The sequence below is a fragment of the Cynocephalus volans genome, chromosome 1, assembly GCF_027409185.1.
Source record: "Cynocephalus volans isolate mCynVol1 chromosome 1, mCynVol1.pri, whole genome shotgun sequence".
In the NCBI taxonomy this organism is placed as follows: domain Eukaryota; kingdom Metazoa; phylum Chordata; class Mammalia; order Dermoptera; family Cynocephalidae; genus Cynocephalus; species Cynocephalus volans.
In genome coordinates this window covers 2409894-2426151 of record NC_084460.1, presented here as the reverse complement: position 1 = coordinate 2426151, position 16258 = coordinate 2409894, and the positions used below count along the sequence as shown (strand labels likewise).

Genomic DNA, 16258 nt, shown 5'->3' with positions numbered 1-16258 from the left:
CTTCTTTTTTTTAAAGAAATAAAACATTAAGATGTAAGTAGAGTTTCCTTTAACCAGCTCTTGAAGCGTAGGTCCCCTGCGGAGGCAACCACTGCAGCGCGTCTGTGTATGTTCATCTGTTCTTTCCATTTTCATCTAGTGTCTGTAAGGGAATGGCATTGGTTTTTGCCTTAAAAATGTACACAAATATCGTCAGGCTGTCTCTATTCTTTTAGTTTTTATGTCTTGGGCTGCTGATAATGCAAATCTAATTAATTATAACCACGATTTTATTGAATAAATATAGCACATTTTGTTTATTAATGGGCATTTAGGTGTGTTTGGTATTTTCCTACAGAAACAGTGCTACAGGGAACAGGTTTTCATCATTCCTTGTACTCTGTCAAAAGATATGCATCTCTGGGTTTTAGAAGAGCCACATGGCTCTTTGAAATGGCTCTACTGTTTTTCATTCCCACTAGCCGTATTCAGAGTTCCCATTTTCCACCTACTTTTCAATACTTGATACTAATTTCTGCTAATGTGATGGGTGAAAAATATTATTTTAATAAGCTTTTCTGTAACTGTTAATGAGTCTGGGCACTTTTTTCATATATGTGTATTGGGAGTTCCGATGTCTTCACTGGTGAATCACTGGTATATATTCTTTGCCTGATTCTGTTGGGCTGTTTGGCATTTTATTAGTGAGTTGCAGGAGTAATTTGCCTATTTTGGATACTAGTCCTCCTGTTATATACATTGCATATATCTTCCAGTTTGTTACCTGTCTTTGAGATCTGCTTATGATACATTTTTTATATGTTTTCAATTTTTAAGTCAAACCAGTATATCTTGTCCTTTATTCTTTTTTTTGGTTGGGTGTGTGTGTGTCATTAAAAGCCTTCTGTACCATGAGGTCATACAGTAATCTTTTTTCTTACAGTTTTAGAGGATTTTTGAATGTCAAATCTTTAAGTTATTTGGAATTTATTTTTTGTAGTATAAGGTAGGAATTCAATTTTATGTTTTTATGGGTTTTTTTCATGTGGGTGAAGCAGAGGACATAGAATTCCAGGTATATACCCCCTGCCCCAACACATGCATATCAACAATGGTACATTTGTTACAACTGATGAACCTACATTAACATGTCATAATCACCCAAAGTCCATATGGGGAACAGAAAGGAGTACAGTGGGTATATGGAACTGTGTGTGTGTGTGTGTGCGCTCATGTATATCTTTATAATTATATAAACTTTTATTCCAGTCTGTACTATACAATTTTATCTCACCTTTTTTTAAAAAATAAAATTGTCTTTACTTTCATAAGACTGATTTACCATTGTGTTTTATGGTTATTTCTTTCTGTATCTTTCTAAGAAATCTTTGCCTGGTCATGGAGAAATTTTGTTTTCTTCTAGAATATTTATAATTTTTAACTTTTATGTTTAGGTCCTGGCCTGTCTGGAATTAATTTTTGTGTGTGGTGTGAGTTATTCACCTAGATATTCAATTCCACCATTTGTTGAAAAGGCTTTCCTTTTCCCTGAATTGCTTTGCCTCTTTTGTCAAAAATAAATTTACCGTGTAAGTTTTGGTCTTTTTTGGACTCCTTATTTTGTTCCATTTATCTGTTTATCCATATGCAAATATCACGCTATCCTGATTACTGTACGTTTATAGCAAACCTTGTAATTAAGTATATGTCACCTATATACTTGTTCTTTTTCAAGTTTTTGTTAATTGCAGTTTCTTTGTATTCCCACATAAATTTTTTTTTTTTTTTTTTTTTTTTGTCGTTTTCGTGACCGGCACTCAGCCAGTGAGTGCACCGGCCAGTCCTATATAGGATCCGAACGTGCGGCGGGAGTGCGGCGCTCCCAGCGCCATACTCTCCTGAGTAAGCCACGGGCTCGGCCCATAAATTTTTTTTAAAAAGACGTTTTTTAGAACAAATTTTAGATTTATAGAAAAATTGAGATTATAATACAAACAGTTCTCATACCCCTGCATCCAGTTTCATCTATTAACATTTTACATTGGTAGGATGCATTTGTTACAATTAATGAACCAGTATTGATACATTATTAACCAAAGTCTGTAGTTTATTCACATTTCCTTGGTTTTTGCCTAATGTCATTTTTCTATTTTAGAATCCTATCCAGGACACCACATTACGTTTAGTCGTCCTGTCTCCTTAGGCTCCTCTTGGTTGTAACAGTTTATCAGACATTCCTTATTTGTTTTGTTTTGTTTTTGTTTTTGTTTTATGATGTTGGCAGTTTGGGAAGTACTGGTCATTTTGTAGGATGCCTCTCTACTGGAATTTGTCTGATATTTTTCTCATGAGTACCCTGGGGTTATGGGTTTTTGGAAGGAAGACTACGGAAGTAGTGTTATTTTCATGACAACGTATCAAGGGTAACTACTATATATCTGACTTATTTCGTTTGGTTGTTGATGTTGACCTTAATGACCTGGCTAAGGTAGTGTTTGTAAGTTTTCTCTGCTGTGAAGTTACTCTTTTTTTATCCTTTCTGTACTGTACTCTTTGGAAGGAAGTCTCTGTGCACTCACAGAGGAGTAAGGATTTATGCTTCTTTTTGCAGATGGAGTATCTATATAAGTTATTTGGAATTCTGTGAAGATTTGTTTTTTTTTTTTGGTTAGAGCACAGACTTATAACACCAGTGTCATGGGTTCAGATCCCCACACCAGCCAGCTGCCAACAACAAAAAAATAATAAAAGAGATTTTTTTCTTATTCCCCTACTTATCTGTATGTTCAAACATTTATATCAGTGTGGACTCGTGAATACTTATTTTATACCTTGGGTTATATCCCATAGTACTTGTTTTGTTGTTGCTTAAATTGTTCCAGCTTTAGCTATTGGAAGCTCTTTCAATTGGCTCTTGTGACCCTTTGACATAGCCCATCAACATGGATTGTTTTTTTGCTATTTTTTTTTTTTTTAGCACTTCCTTATTTTCTGTCAGTACCAGACACTCCAGGCTCATCTTGCTTTTTTATGTCCCAGTCCTAGAATCAGCCATTTCTCCAAGAAGCCATGGTTCCTTTTATTAGAGAATGGTATTAAAAACCAAGATCTGGGGCTGACCCTGTGGCTCACTTGGGAGAGTGTGGCACTGGGAGCACTGAGGCTGTGGGTTCGGATCCTATATAGGGATGGCCGGTGCACTCACTGGCTGAGCGTGGTGCGGGCAACACCAAGCCAAGGATTACGATCCCCTTAATGGTCACAAAAACAAAAAACAAACAAACAAAAACCAAGATCTGGGCACTAGGTGTGCTTGTTACTATTGGGGTATTGTTTCCTTTAGGCGCTCTCAGCTGACAAAGCAAGGAAATACATGTGGATATATTTCTTTATTTTTTTTTTTTTTTTTTTATTTTTTATTTTTTATTTTTTGGATTTATTTATTTATTTATTTATTTATTTATTTATTTATTTATTTTAAATTTTATTTTGTCGATATACATTGTAGCTGATTAATGCTCCCCATCACCAAAACCTCCCTCCCTTCTCCCTCCCCCCCTCCCGATATATTTCTCATGTATATTCACATACCTGCGAATATTTCTGTATGTGGCTGTCTCTTTGTCAACTAGAGTATAGTGCTTATGTGCAGTTCTTTTTGCCTTTAGTCTTGCAGACTCTATTCATTTCCAAAATTACTTAGGTCAGTACCTTTCACCCAACTACCCCTATGAGGTTGTTTCATACATTTGTAATACAGTTAGATTCTCTTATTCCACGTGTATTTTAAAATTGTTCGTTTCTATAGAAAAAACCTGCCGAGACTATGATTGTGGGATAATTGACATCTTAACAATATTGAGTCTTCCAAATCAGGAGCATAGTGTATCTCTCCATTTATTTATAACTTTAACTTCTCTCAGTAACATTTTGTGACGTTTATGTATTTCGTTAAATTTGTCCTTAATTATTGTATGTTTTTGTTCCCAAATATTTTGTTTCTGCCCTTGTTATAAATGGAATTCTTACATTTTTACTTAAAATTTTACTAATTGTTTGTTGCTGGTAGGTAACACTTAACATATATATTAATCTTGCCAAATTTACATATTAGTTTTAGTTTAGTTCTGATAGTTGCTTTGTAGGTTCATTAGGGCTTTCTACATAGACAGTATGTCACCTCAAAATAGAGACGTCTTTAAGTTTGTATGCCATTTGTTTTTTCCCTTAGGGAACTGCCCAGGACCTCCAGTACAATTAAATAGAACTAGTGAAAGAAAACATTCTTGCCTGTTTCTAATTTAAGACTAGAATTTTAGTATTTTTTAAGATATAATGTTAGCTGAGTCAGTACATCTTCAAATATTTCTTATTCCCTAACTTTTTCTGCTTTTTTTCTTTTGGGACTCATCTTACACATATGTTGGGCAGCTTGATAAAGTCTCACAGATCACCAAGGATCGGTTCATTTTTTAAAACTTATTTTTTCTCTGTTCTTCAGATGAGATAATTTATATCAACTTTCTTTATCTTAAATGACCCTTTCTTATCTCTAATCTGTTAAGTGCATTCAGTAAAATTTTCATTTCAGATATAATTTTCACATTTTTCTTTCTTTACCCTTTCCCATCCTCACTGCACTGCAATGGTTTTGTTATAAAAGCTTTAGTTTTCCTTTCTTTAGTCAGAGAGAACGTTTATGAAAGAATAAAGAAACTCTCCCAGTCGGTGGAAGGAAAATATCCACAGCATGTCTTCTTTCCTCCAATTTTCCTTCTGTAAGGGAATGAAGCCTGTTTATTCCCAAATATTATTTTGGTACTGCCCCTTTCTATGGGTTTTCAAGTTCTGTGGGCCAGAAACAAAATTAAGAATCACCTCTTCTAACCTTTTATTTCTGAAATACTATGGAGGGGTGAAACTTATAAGCAGAGGCCAAGCTGTTTGTTTCCAAAAATAAAAAAAGACTGGAGAGCACTTTTGAAACAATAATAGCCTGTCTCTGATAAGTCTGTTTTGCATATCAGAGAAAGCATTTTGACCTATGCTCCTGTACCTATCCTGATGGCTATCCCTTACCCAAAGGTAGAGAACTTTGGTACTCAGACTCTTAAAAGGGACATAATCAGAAGAAAATTCCCTTCGTATACTTTGTCAGAAGGTAGTCTGAACACCAATCAAAATGATGAACACTATGCTAAGTTATTTTACATTGTTGAAAGGGAGAAGCTAATGGCTAAATTCAGGTAATGAGAAACCAGCTAAAGGCTTGAGCTAATGTGAATTTGAATACAGAGAGATGTAAATGTATAATAAGCATCTTTGCTTCCTGTGTTCTGGTAGCCAGTTCTGATGGAGATTAAAGAAGGAATTCTGGGAACACCAACCTCAGAAAGGGAAGGTATATAGATTCATTATCTTGGTATCCTGCTGTCAAATTTCACAGGGCATTAGCACTGTGTATATGTTAAGTACATAGCATCTGGTTTACTGAGATATTGATGTTGTTTCAGTGTGTATTTTTTAAACAAAACAAAAATTTCTGTCTTTAAGGGAAACGCTTTAAGGCTAGTGTGATCAGAAATCCAATACTGATAAAATGTCTTTGTTTTCAATAATTCTGTCTAGATTAATCCAAATTGTTGAGTCTGCTTATGAATGGAAAAGATCTTTGAATATTTTAAAATTCTGATGTCCTTTGTCAATTTTACCTTCCCTGGATTTTTCCAAATCTCCTGTCCCATAACCCCTTTTATTCTCACATACCAATGTGCTTTTATGTAGTAATGCAGAGAGAAGAAGCTAACAGAAGCTGAGATAAATTTTATTTTTCTTTTAAACAGAAGAAAGGAAAAAGGTGAGGTTACACTTTTATAAATATTTATAAATATAGAGTGATAAGCAAAATCTTCCAAATAAATAAATAAATATTGCCACATGCTAAGGACATAAGAAATTGTGGGGGCTACATTGGCTCTGTCAAAAAGAAAATCCCTGATGGTGGTGTTGAGTTTGTGAGATTTCAACCTGTTTTCTGCCAAAGTCCTTGTGGGATTTCCATCTACTTATCAGTTTTGGGAAGCTTCCAATAGCTATTATGCAGAATAATATCCCCAACAGGAAATGAAAACTATTAAAGTACTTGCCATGAACAGGCTATATATACTACTACACATAGTTTTAGTGTTTCAGAATAGGAAGTGGTCCTTCAAATTTAGCTTAAAACCATCAGGTAAAAACAGCTGTCCAATGTTTCTCTGTTAAGTGACAAGAATGGATACATTTCTAAGGTGGGGTACATGGTGGCAGTTAAAAACAGTGGGAGGAAGCTGTTTGAATCTACTTTGCTTGTTAATATTCTGCTCTTTAGGTGGCCATTAAATCGAGGTAGGAAAATGGGACACCCTTGTAGAAAGAATCTAAGTTATGGGGTTAGACCAGGATGAGGGCTGAGCATCTGTCAGTCCCACCTGTCTGGCAGTCCTCGCTGTTCCTACATGAGGCTTTGTTTTCCTTGGGATAGCATTGGGGCCCCTGGGACCAGAACCTGTCTTCATTAATCCCCCAAGACTTTCCAAGGGGATTGAGACCCAAATGTGTCTTAACTAATCCTGTAGCCACGGCTGCAGAGTGCTAAAGAGGTCATGGCCAAGAGCCTGACAGTGCTGTCTTTTCCCAACTCCCAGAACTTGCTCCGATGGCTATGGGACTTCTTTTCCCCCTGAGTCCTGATGACACTTCCCTTCAAGAAAAGGACACAATTTTTCAGTCCACAGAAAACCTAACCCAGGGCAGTCCCAGTGTCTCAAGGCCCATCCACAGGTACATTTTTGTAATTTATCCGGAATGGATTACTACTCAACCTGGAAGCAGAGGCTTAATTAATGCCTCTTAGGAGAGTTTGAATTCCATTTTGAAGAGCAAATCCTGGCAGGACAGATTTTCATGGGCTGAGACTAGAGCTGTTCCTCAGGCCAAATAAACTAAAGCCAAAGATGGGGCCAAGAGGCAAGGGTACGTATCATGAGCCACTCGGGAACGGAGCGGAGGTCATTCGGGGCCCTCTGGGTCTGGCAGCATGCAGGGAGGGTGATCAAAGAGTACCCCACTGTGGGGAGGCCGAGCTTTCCAGCAAGACATCTGCGTCCGTTCCTCGAGCGTTCTAGTCGTTTTGGCCAGCCTACCACCAATCTTTGACAGCTCTTCCCCAGAGATGCCCAAGGAAGAAGAGAGGCTCGAAGTTAGTGTTTTCAACTTGCCCAGTGCAGCTGTTCATGTGTAGGTTTGTGTACTCGGATGCCAGCAGGATCCAGCCCGTGACATAAGCAAGCACACAGCGGTGGAGAAGCTGCCGGTATCGCCCCTTCCCCACACCTTCCAAGTGGCGAAGTCACTAAGCCATTGTGTTTTCTTAATGCTAAATTGATCAAGGGGCGATGCATAGGGAAGAGACATATGGGACGGGGATCCCTTCTCCCCCTTAATGAAGTGGGCGTTCCTAGTTTACCTGCTGGGGTTCTTATTCGGAAAGCTGGTGTATGTGGGGCAGCGGGGGCGGCAACCCTGTCGCTCGGCCTCAAAGGTCGATTCCCGAGGGGCCTGCTGGGGAGGGGGACGGACGGAAGCAGCTAATTCCGCACGTCGCCCCCACTTTCCCCTCCTTGGAGTGGAGAGGGGCCTGGTCCCTAGAAACGGTTTCGTTTGCCGAGAGACTGGATAAGAAGGAACGCTCTGGCGTGTCCCTAGATAAACCTGGGGAAGGGGCGGCACCTCTCGGCGCCCGTGCGCCCCGCGTGCGTGTTCACCCGGTGGCCCCTGACCACTCCCAGAGGGTCGCTGGCCGCCAGGCCGTCGTCCTCGGCGCTCGGGAGCTCCTGCGAGCAGGACGCGGGGGCCGGGGTCATGCGCGGCCGGGGCTTCAGCACGCTCAGCGGGTCGCGCTGCAGCTCGTCGTCGGCGCTGCGGGTGTGGCGCCGCGGCGCGGGCGTGTGGAAGCGCAGCAGCGGGACCTCGTTCCTCCGCGACAGGAACTGGGAGTAGGGCGGCGGGTTCACGCCGGGCACGAAGGCCCTCTTGGCGCGGCCCAGGCTGACCAGGAAGAGGTGCTGCGGCGACTGGTACACGTCGAAGCCGTTTTCCAGCGTGCGCTGTCGGAAGCGGCAGCCGTCGGGGCTGAAGGAGAGCTGCGGGGCGCGACACCGTGAGGCGGGCACGCGGGCGGCCGCCGCTCCCGCGACCCTCGCCCCGGGCGGGGACCCTGCCCGCGCCCTGAGCGCACTCCCCACGGCACGGACGGAGCCCGAGGCGCCTGGCGCCCTGCCTCCCTCTCTACCTGGCTGGAAGTTGGCTTGGGCTTTTCTCTGTACCTGGAGAAAAGGGTGGGCTGGAGCTTGCAGGGTCAGACCTAAATGAGGGCGCTGACCTCCCCGAGGTGGAATAGTCTGGGGATTAGGGACACGAGCCTCGATAACGGATGAGCTGGCTTCGAGGCCTCACTCGGTCACCAGTACTGGGCTTTATGGAGTGCCTGCTAAGGCCTTTGCGGATTGCTTCATTTCATCCTGAAACTCCACAAAGTATTTTACAGATCAAGACGGTCCACCTGTGTGCCTAGACGTGCTCACCAGATATTCATGTAGTTAGTTAGCTGCCTGTCACGGTTGATAGATATGGAGTTAACTATCATTAGTTACCATAACAAATATGTCTGTATTTGTTCAACAGGTATTTATCTACTCTAGCCAGATACTGCTGTAGGTGCTGGGACCAGCAGCAAACAAAACAGGAAGTCCCTGATCCTAGTGGGTATGTCTGCCAGTAAGAGACTCCGGGGATAAGTGGTCCTTCTATTCCACGATCTCAACATCCTCTGCAATGTTTTGGCAGCCTTTAGTTTGGGAAACCGATTGCTTACCGATCTGAATGACCAGCTATCACAATTGAGGCAGAGGTCATTAATTAGGGATCTTTAACTGGAGGGAGATCCACTGAAGAAACTGAAATTTGGAGAGGTGAGGGGACTTGCCCAAGGTCACAGCCAGTGACAGAACCAAGATGACACCAATGGCTTTTTCACCCTTTCTAATGTACTTTACAGCATGAATTCACATGACTCGAGGACTTACGACTACTTACAAGGAGCTGTGCTAGGTACAAAAATGGGTACCGATGGACGCTACAGACTGGAGGCCAGGATCCCAGGTTCTAGAACCAAACTGCCTAGGTTCAAACCCCAGCTATGAAATCCTGAGCATTTAATACTTAGACTGAGCAAAGTCCTCTGTGAAAACAGGTCCCCAAGTATGCTGCCGATGAAATCTTTAAGCTAGAAAATTAGATAATTGTTTGTGAATGGTGACCAACACAAAAGAAACTCACCGATCCAAAAATGTTGCCTCTGAAATCCATACAGAGGTATCTCCTGCTCATCACACCTGTTATCACCACGAAGCCAGCATCCTCTGATCTGATCATCAGGGCACCTATGGACAAAACCATGTGGATAAAAGACCGCACATGCAATTCCCACGTTCCAGCACTTCTTGAAAACACACCTTCATGAAGCTTCCCTGGATTGATTCTAAGGGTGGTGACGACATCACACAACCCTCTCTTTCTCCTCGTCCAACCTCATTTCTGCCGGCCCCCAGCACTCACACTCATTCGCCTCTTGCTTCACCGTCTTGCCCGTACGGGGTACTCCGAACTCCAGGCATTCTTTCCCCTGTGCTGTACACATGGTTTTCTCTCTGCCTGGACTGTGTTTATTTTTCTCTTTGCCTTGCTAATACATTTTAATGTTTGTGCTGGTGATCACATTATTCTTCCAAGCCTTCTGCTTTTGTGATTTTTAAATCTATACCAAGATGTTTTTCAAAGATCCAGCTTGTCCGATAGTCTGGTTCTCTATCTAGATATCTGTGTAGTAGTCTGATACAGCAGTCAACACTCATTATGTATCCAGAGCTGTGTTAGAGTTGATCTCTCTCTCTCCCTTCTCTGTGTACTGAAGTCACTCATCCCTCAAGTTCAAGCTCAGATGCCACTCTCTCTGTGAAGACTTTCCTTGTCTCCCAAATCAGAATTGATTGTCCTTCCTTCTCAGCTCCCTCAGCACAAGGCCTGCACCTCTACCACAGCATGTGTCCTCTCTCCTTGCTCTAAGTTTACATATCTGTGCCTTCCCTAGGGTGAGCTACTTAGGAGCAGAGGGTGTATCTGTTCATGGTGAGTAGACGCCAGGGGTGGATGAGATTTTCTTTTCGGGCTCTTCTCAGGTTCGATTGTTTGTCACTTGGTGGTGCCCCTTCCAGGTGCAGAGTCCCTCATGGTCTTTCAATGTCCTCTCTCAAAAACTTGTCTCCGACAAGGGCCTGAAACCCATTCATACAAAACAGAAATCACACTTAAACTGTTATCACCTACACTTTAAATGATAACAGTTTAAGTGTGATTTCTGCTTTTGTGGCAAGGGTACAATTAAACCATACAGTAGTGTGATATGAGTGATAATTCAGAGACTTCTGCCCCAGGTGCTGTTCATAATTACCTGACATTTTCTGTGAAATATCATTTCTTTAGGTCTTTGGGGCTACTTACGCTTGCCCACCATGGAATTTCCACATGCATCTCCTTTGCCCTCCCAGCCTGCAGGGAGCTGGCCCAGGCAGGAGTTCTAACCCCCCTCTGCAAATGTAGCTTGGGGCGTTGTCAAGGCCCAACATGTGTGCCTAGCAAGTGATGGAATCCCATGGGGTGATTTAGAAGCAGGTCTTCTCTCCTATCCATGTAGGCTCAGTATAAAGACCTCTGAGAAGAGTAGGCAGGCAATAATTAGACGCTAGCTGAGTACAGATCATAATGATGTGAGGCGGAGGAATGAGGATGGAGGCAGGCCCAGGAAGAAGAGAGCGGAGGAAGGCCAAAGCATTAGTTTGTTTCAAAGTTTGGCTGAGGATTAACCCTTGAGGGAAGCTTCTAGAAAGTGGGTTGGGGTATGGGAGGTGTAGAGGATACTTAAATTCCTCCAAATGGAGTCCGTGTGTTTCAAATGTATGGTTAATTTTGTGGTAAACTTTGAGAGAAGCATAAGGAATGTATAAGAAATAGTTTCTGTCCTGATGACTTTTCAGTCTAATTGGGGAAAAAATTACGTTTAGTAGCTGTTTTTGAGTGGTTATACTCTAACTACTTTGCATATTTTGAATTCTGAAAAACAGCTGTCATATTGTACATAGTAGCAGCAGCAGCAGCTCAATTTAAGTGATAAGGAAACTAAGGCAGGATTCAGGCTCAGGTCAGTGACATCTTCCTGCTTCCCTGCAGCTTCTGGCTCCTATGGAAATCTTTGCAAATATGAGAAGACAAAATCGAGTCTAAGGTGCTGCAGGCCATGAGGACACCGAGTTGGAGTGCCCGCCCCGAGGAGACCAGGGAAGAGGCAGGAACCAGGGACTAGGGAACTTGGATTCTGGTCCCAATTCTGCCACTTACTAACCTTGTAGCCTTGGGCAAGTCAGTGCGCTAGCCCAGGTGTCCTCAACTGTGAAATGAGGACAATAATAGCTGTCCTGGCTTCATCACAGGGTTATGATGAGAACCAAATGGGATGATGGTTGTAAAAGCTACTAGACAATGATGCGCAAATGGAAGGCATCGTGGGCTATGTGCTGACCTGCCATGCGTGCCAAGCCCACGCGTGGGGTCAGTGTGGGCAGCACGTGTGGACATGCGCTCCTGGTCTCCGGGGCCAGTTCTGGAAGAAGACAGCCTGTGGGGGACAGTGAGCAGCCGCTGTGGAGGGTGCCCGGACTCGAGTCAAACCAGCACAAGCCAGTCTAGAAGTTTAGAATATGTAAGAGGCAGATTTCCTTCCCTTTGCAGTTTCAGAAGGCATGTTTTCTCAGTCTGCATAGATTCAGGGGGAGAATTTGGCAGAAGGAAGGAACAAATCACTCTGGCTGCTGGAGCTTCCTGCTGCACCTGTTGGAGCCAGGCAGGCTTAACGGACTTTTCCTTCAGTGATGGAGGGGTCATGATGCATGGGATTTGGGGTCAAGGTGTCTGCTAGGTCATTTACTACCTGTGTGACCTTGAGTCAGTTATTTCAGTTCTTTGATCTTTGTGTTTTCATATGTAAACTGTGGATAGTAGAAACATTTACCTCATTTGGTCATCTTGAGGATGTAATGAGATAATGTTTTCATCTGCTGTAAAGCATTTTGTGAAAGCAAGTAAATTTCACATGATAACTTTGCCTCAACCTCTGCTAAAAAAGAAAAATGATCTTTTCTCTTCTGTTCTCCTGGCTAGTAAATAATAAATAAGACATAAGATGATAGATTCTAGGTGCTCCAGCTCCTCAAAAGAAAGATAGTATGAAGGGTCAAAGAGCCCAAGAGTCATTGGGCTTCCAGTTTGTAAAGTTCCAGTGGGGAAGGTGGAGGGAGGGAGAATATCAAGGTCTAGGATGTGGTATTAACCGGGGTGATAAGCTTCTCTTTTCTGCTGTTTGCACAAAATGAGGGTAGTGGGGAGTGAGAGGACAGCCTTGTTCACGTTAGAGCAGGTGATATGGACACTAAAGGGGCTGCCTGACCGACCCCAGCGGTTGGGAGTCTCAAGGCTGCAAAACCTCTAGGCAGATAATTTCATTTTGTCAAGACCGATGACCCAAAGATACGTTGAGGACTCAACTCTTGATCAAAAATCTACTAAAGCAAAAGAATCAAATGAACCAGATTTCACTAGAAATGTATAGTTAATTAGGGAAAAAAAAAAAACCCTCACACTTTTCTATCAGTGTAAAAGCTTGCTTCACATTGCAGTCCTTCACCAGACTGTTAATTAGTAGTGCGACCTATCTGCAAGCATCAGTGTTTACCCTTTCATTTTTGGTAACTTTTTATCTTAAAGTATACTTTTTTTCCTTTTTTTTTTGTAATACACATGACAACTAGTTGAACAATGCAAAAGGTTATATAAACTAGGAAAAATAGGTCTCCTTCCCAACACCCTGACCCTGAGCTCCCCTCCCCGGGTTAGTGTTTATCTTTCCAAAGACACAATGCTTAGCTAGTGCCTATATCTGACAAAACAAAATCCTATTTCTATTTCAAAAAAAAAAAAAAAAAAAAAAAAGCCTGAAGTCAGTTCAATTCATTTCACTTCCTCTCAGTCACTTTCATTTGGTGCAGCTGGAGCTCAGTGTGTCCCCCATGTTGACGCCAGTGGGCATTTGCGGGAAAAGCTCTGCATTTGGGCCACCAGCTCGAGAGTTTCAGCAACTTACGCTCATTTCCCATGACCACCAGCCTGGACTGTTCGACACAATTTCTTGTCCAGGAAGGCACGTCTTTGGGAATTTCCTTTCAGCAAAGGGATTCCGTGATTCTCGACAAGTTTTATAAGCATATTCTACTTATATGCAGCCCTTTCAATCTATAGGAATCTAAATAATTACCCACATCCCTATCCCACATTTTAAATCACATATAATCTTGCAGTAGAAATTGAGGGGTGCAAAAATGTATTTCCTAAGAGTCTGATAATGAGCTAGGAGATGAGCAGGGATGACAGACTATGAGGCCTTTGAAGAGCTGTGCCTTCCTTTCCAGTCACTGAGCTTTGTATAATGCGAGACACACTGTAGGTCCCGGTAAGCATGCACTGAATAAAATGAGCAGCACTGTGGCTCCATCCAAGTTTATTTCAGATTTTTGCCATGAGACACAAACTTGGCTTCCAAGATGCTGACTTCTGAGTCCTACCACCTCACTTGAGTTCTGGAACCTGTCTGGTATTTGGAGAGAAATTTTCTCCCTCCTTTTACCTCCTATGCACACCCACTGAGCACTTGAGGTTTCAACCGTTAGATTTCCACGTGCACGTATCTTACTATCACGTCTGAGGATCTTTGATTCCTAGCAGAATGAATATCTTGCACACAGCAAGGCCAGAGCAAAATAACTGATGAATTATTACAGCAATAAAGGGGGACTCATAATTCCTGTAAGAAGTTTTCAGTTAAATAGAGACTGTGATTCCTCTTTCATGCCTTAATTTCATCTCCATCGGTTTGCATTTTTTCTTATCTGTAGAGTAATTTTTACACATTCTCCTAACATAGAAGACCCTATCTTCTTCAATGCCCGTCCCCCCTCTCTCCGCATTATCCCTTATGTAGGTGCACACAAAGGAGCTCTCGTATGAATCATAGCTAGTTGATTGACTTGGGGATTGGGATTCAACTTTTCCCAAACCTAATCTTTAAAAACAGTACAGTGTTCTCATGTTGGCAATGAGCTCCTGACTTGCTCAGCTGGCTACTGACTGGACACCTTTCAGCTCCAGAGGAGAACCATCATCTCATACTGGGCCCCTCTGAAGCACCCAGCAAACCTGTGATGGACGGATGGATGGATGTGTGGATAGGTGAGCACGTGGATGGACTGTGCACTTGGTTAGACTCAAGACAACATACCTGGACACTCTGGCTTTAGTATGTTTTTCCTGGGAATTTTTATAAGGTCAGAATACTAGAAGCTCAGAGTTAGAAAGAGCCCCTGAGTTCATCTATTCCAATCCTTGGTATGATACAGGAATCTTCTTTACAACCTCCCTATTTAACCCAGTCCAAAGTTCATGAGCTAAAACTCAGCGTTTATTGATCTATCTGGCTTCTTGTCCTCTTAGACTTCTTGCCTTTCTTTCTGTACATTTTTTGAATCCTTGGATAGGGAAAAGGGAAAGAGGGGTTTTAGTTAAGACAGAAGTTATTTGTTCTGAGAGAAACCAGTAATTATGGAAAATACTAATTATGGAAGTGGCAGAATCTTCCCCCAAGGTTTAAACACACACACACACAGACACACATACGCACACTCCGAGTGGTTCCTGGGCAAGAAGCAATGAGGCTGAATTAGCCCTCTGGTCTAGCCCAATGCATCCTGAGCCCCCCGAAGGTGGAGGACAGGAGTGCTCCCCTTTCTCCCCAACCTGAAGCCCTACTCACTGTAGATGGTCTGATGGGGTGTGCCATCCACGTGGCCATCCTTGTGGATCTGCAGGTGGTAGCTGTTCCTGGCTGTGGCCGTGTACAGGTGGGTCAGGCCACCCCAGCTGGAGCTGAGCAGCGGGGAGGTGTTGGGATAAGCTCTGACGATGCACACGCTGCACACGCTGCCCAGGGCACAGACCAAGAGCCTGAGGTGGGCCCCCGACATCGCGCAGGTCTCCGAATGGCTGGTGCTGAGTTGGAAACCTGACACTCCCTCTGGGACTCTGCTGGTCCTGCCTCACTTGCCTCTTTCTCCTCCTCTTCCTTGCAAGTAGCTGGTGTGAGGATCCTAGGCTGGATTCCCTTCTTTTCTCCCTCGGACTTTTAAAGGGTAGCAGTATGACATCAAACAGGAAAAACTCCACTGTCCACATCCTCTGTGTTGTAATCAGCCCATCTGAAGAAACTGCAGAGAACTCTGAGGCTCACGGAAGGCACGTCAGTTCCAGACACACACACACACACACACACACACACACACACACACACACACACACACACACACACACACACACACACACACACACACACACACACACACACCCCTCAATTTCAAGCCAACGCTCCAAAAAGTGAATGATGTGTGGGCAAAAGTTATCTGCGACTCTGGGTTGTCTGTTGACCTGTCCCACTTCCACCAGGAAATGTGAAGGCAGCCAGCAGTTCTGAAAAAATCCAGTTTTGCTCATGCAGTCAACTGACTCCTGGGCAGTTAATCTCCCATCGAGTCTGCTCATTTTGGTTTGCTCAGTCCTTTGAATTCCAATCAGTAAGTGTGTATCCAGTGCTTTCTCTGTTTGCAGCATTAGGTGGATATCTTGAAGGGTATAGAGATCTATGACACCATCAGGCAAATGGCATCCTCTGAGACCCCCTTGCCCCCACAAAAGATATGGGAGCTGGGAGCATGGACACAAAACCAAAGTTGCCATCTTGGGAAGATTTCAAAATGGGAAGAAAAGAAGGTCATGAGGTCACTGAAAACACCAAGGTTCAATTTCCCAGTTTCCCTAGCTCAGGGCAACTAAACTGGTAATTACGGTCTCTCCAATAGTGAGGAGGCTAACTCAGGGACCTCATGAGAATGGAAAGGTTGCTGGCTGAGCATTGGGGATCAGAGTGCAGGAAGGGTCCCCAGAGTAGAGTGGGGGCACAGGTGTCCTCACAGTGCCTACACATGGGTGCCCAGCTCTGCAGATGCTGCTCACAGGTGTATCCTCT

General features: G+C 43.1%; 1 protein-coding gene across 1 annotated transcript; it reads right to left on the bottom strand.

Moving 5' to 3' along the window:
- Window positions 1–7721: 7721 nt before the first annotated feature.
- FGF23 (fibroblast growth factor 23) lies at window positions 7722–15203 on the bottom strand. The gene is made up of 3 exons (XM_063087851.1): window positions 14993–15203; window positions 9358–9461; window positions 7722–8162 (listed from the first exon to the last, which is right to left on the bottom strand). The coding sequence occupies exons 1-3, from the start codon at window positions 15201–15203 to the stop codon at window positions 7722–7724; spliced, it is 756 nt and encodes a 251-aa protein (XP_062943921.1).
- Between the last annotated feature and the right edge of the window lie 1055 nt (window positions 15204–16258).

Excerpts from the sequence above, each read along its gene's own strand:
- FGF23 (XM_063087851.1), bottom strand. The coding sequence starts at position 15,203 with ATGTCGGGGGCCCACCTCAGGCTCTTGGTCTGTGCCCTGGGCAGCGTG. Across the intron at positions 9,462-14,992 it reads ACCCCATCAGACCATCTACA|GTGCCCTGATGATCAGATCA; the intron begins GTGAGTAGGGCT and ends TTTTGTCCATAG. Across the intron at positions 8,163-9,357 it reads GAGGCAACATTTTTGGATCG|CTCTCCTTCAGCCCCGACGG; the intron begins GTGAGTTTCTTT and ends CGCGCCCCGCAG.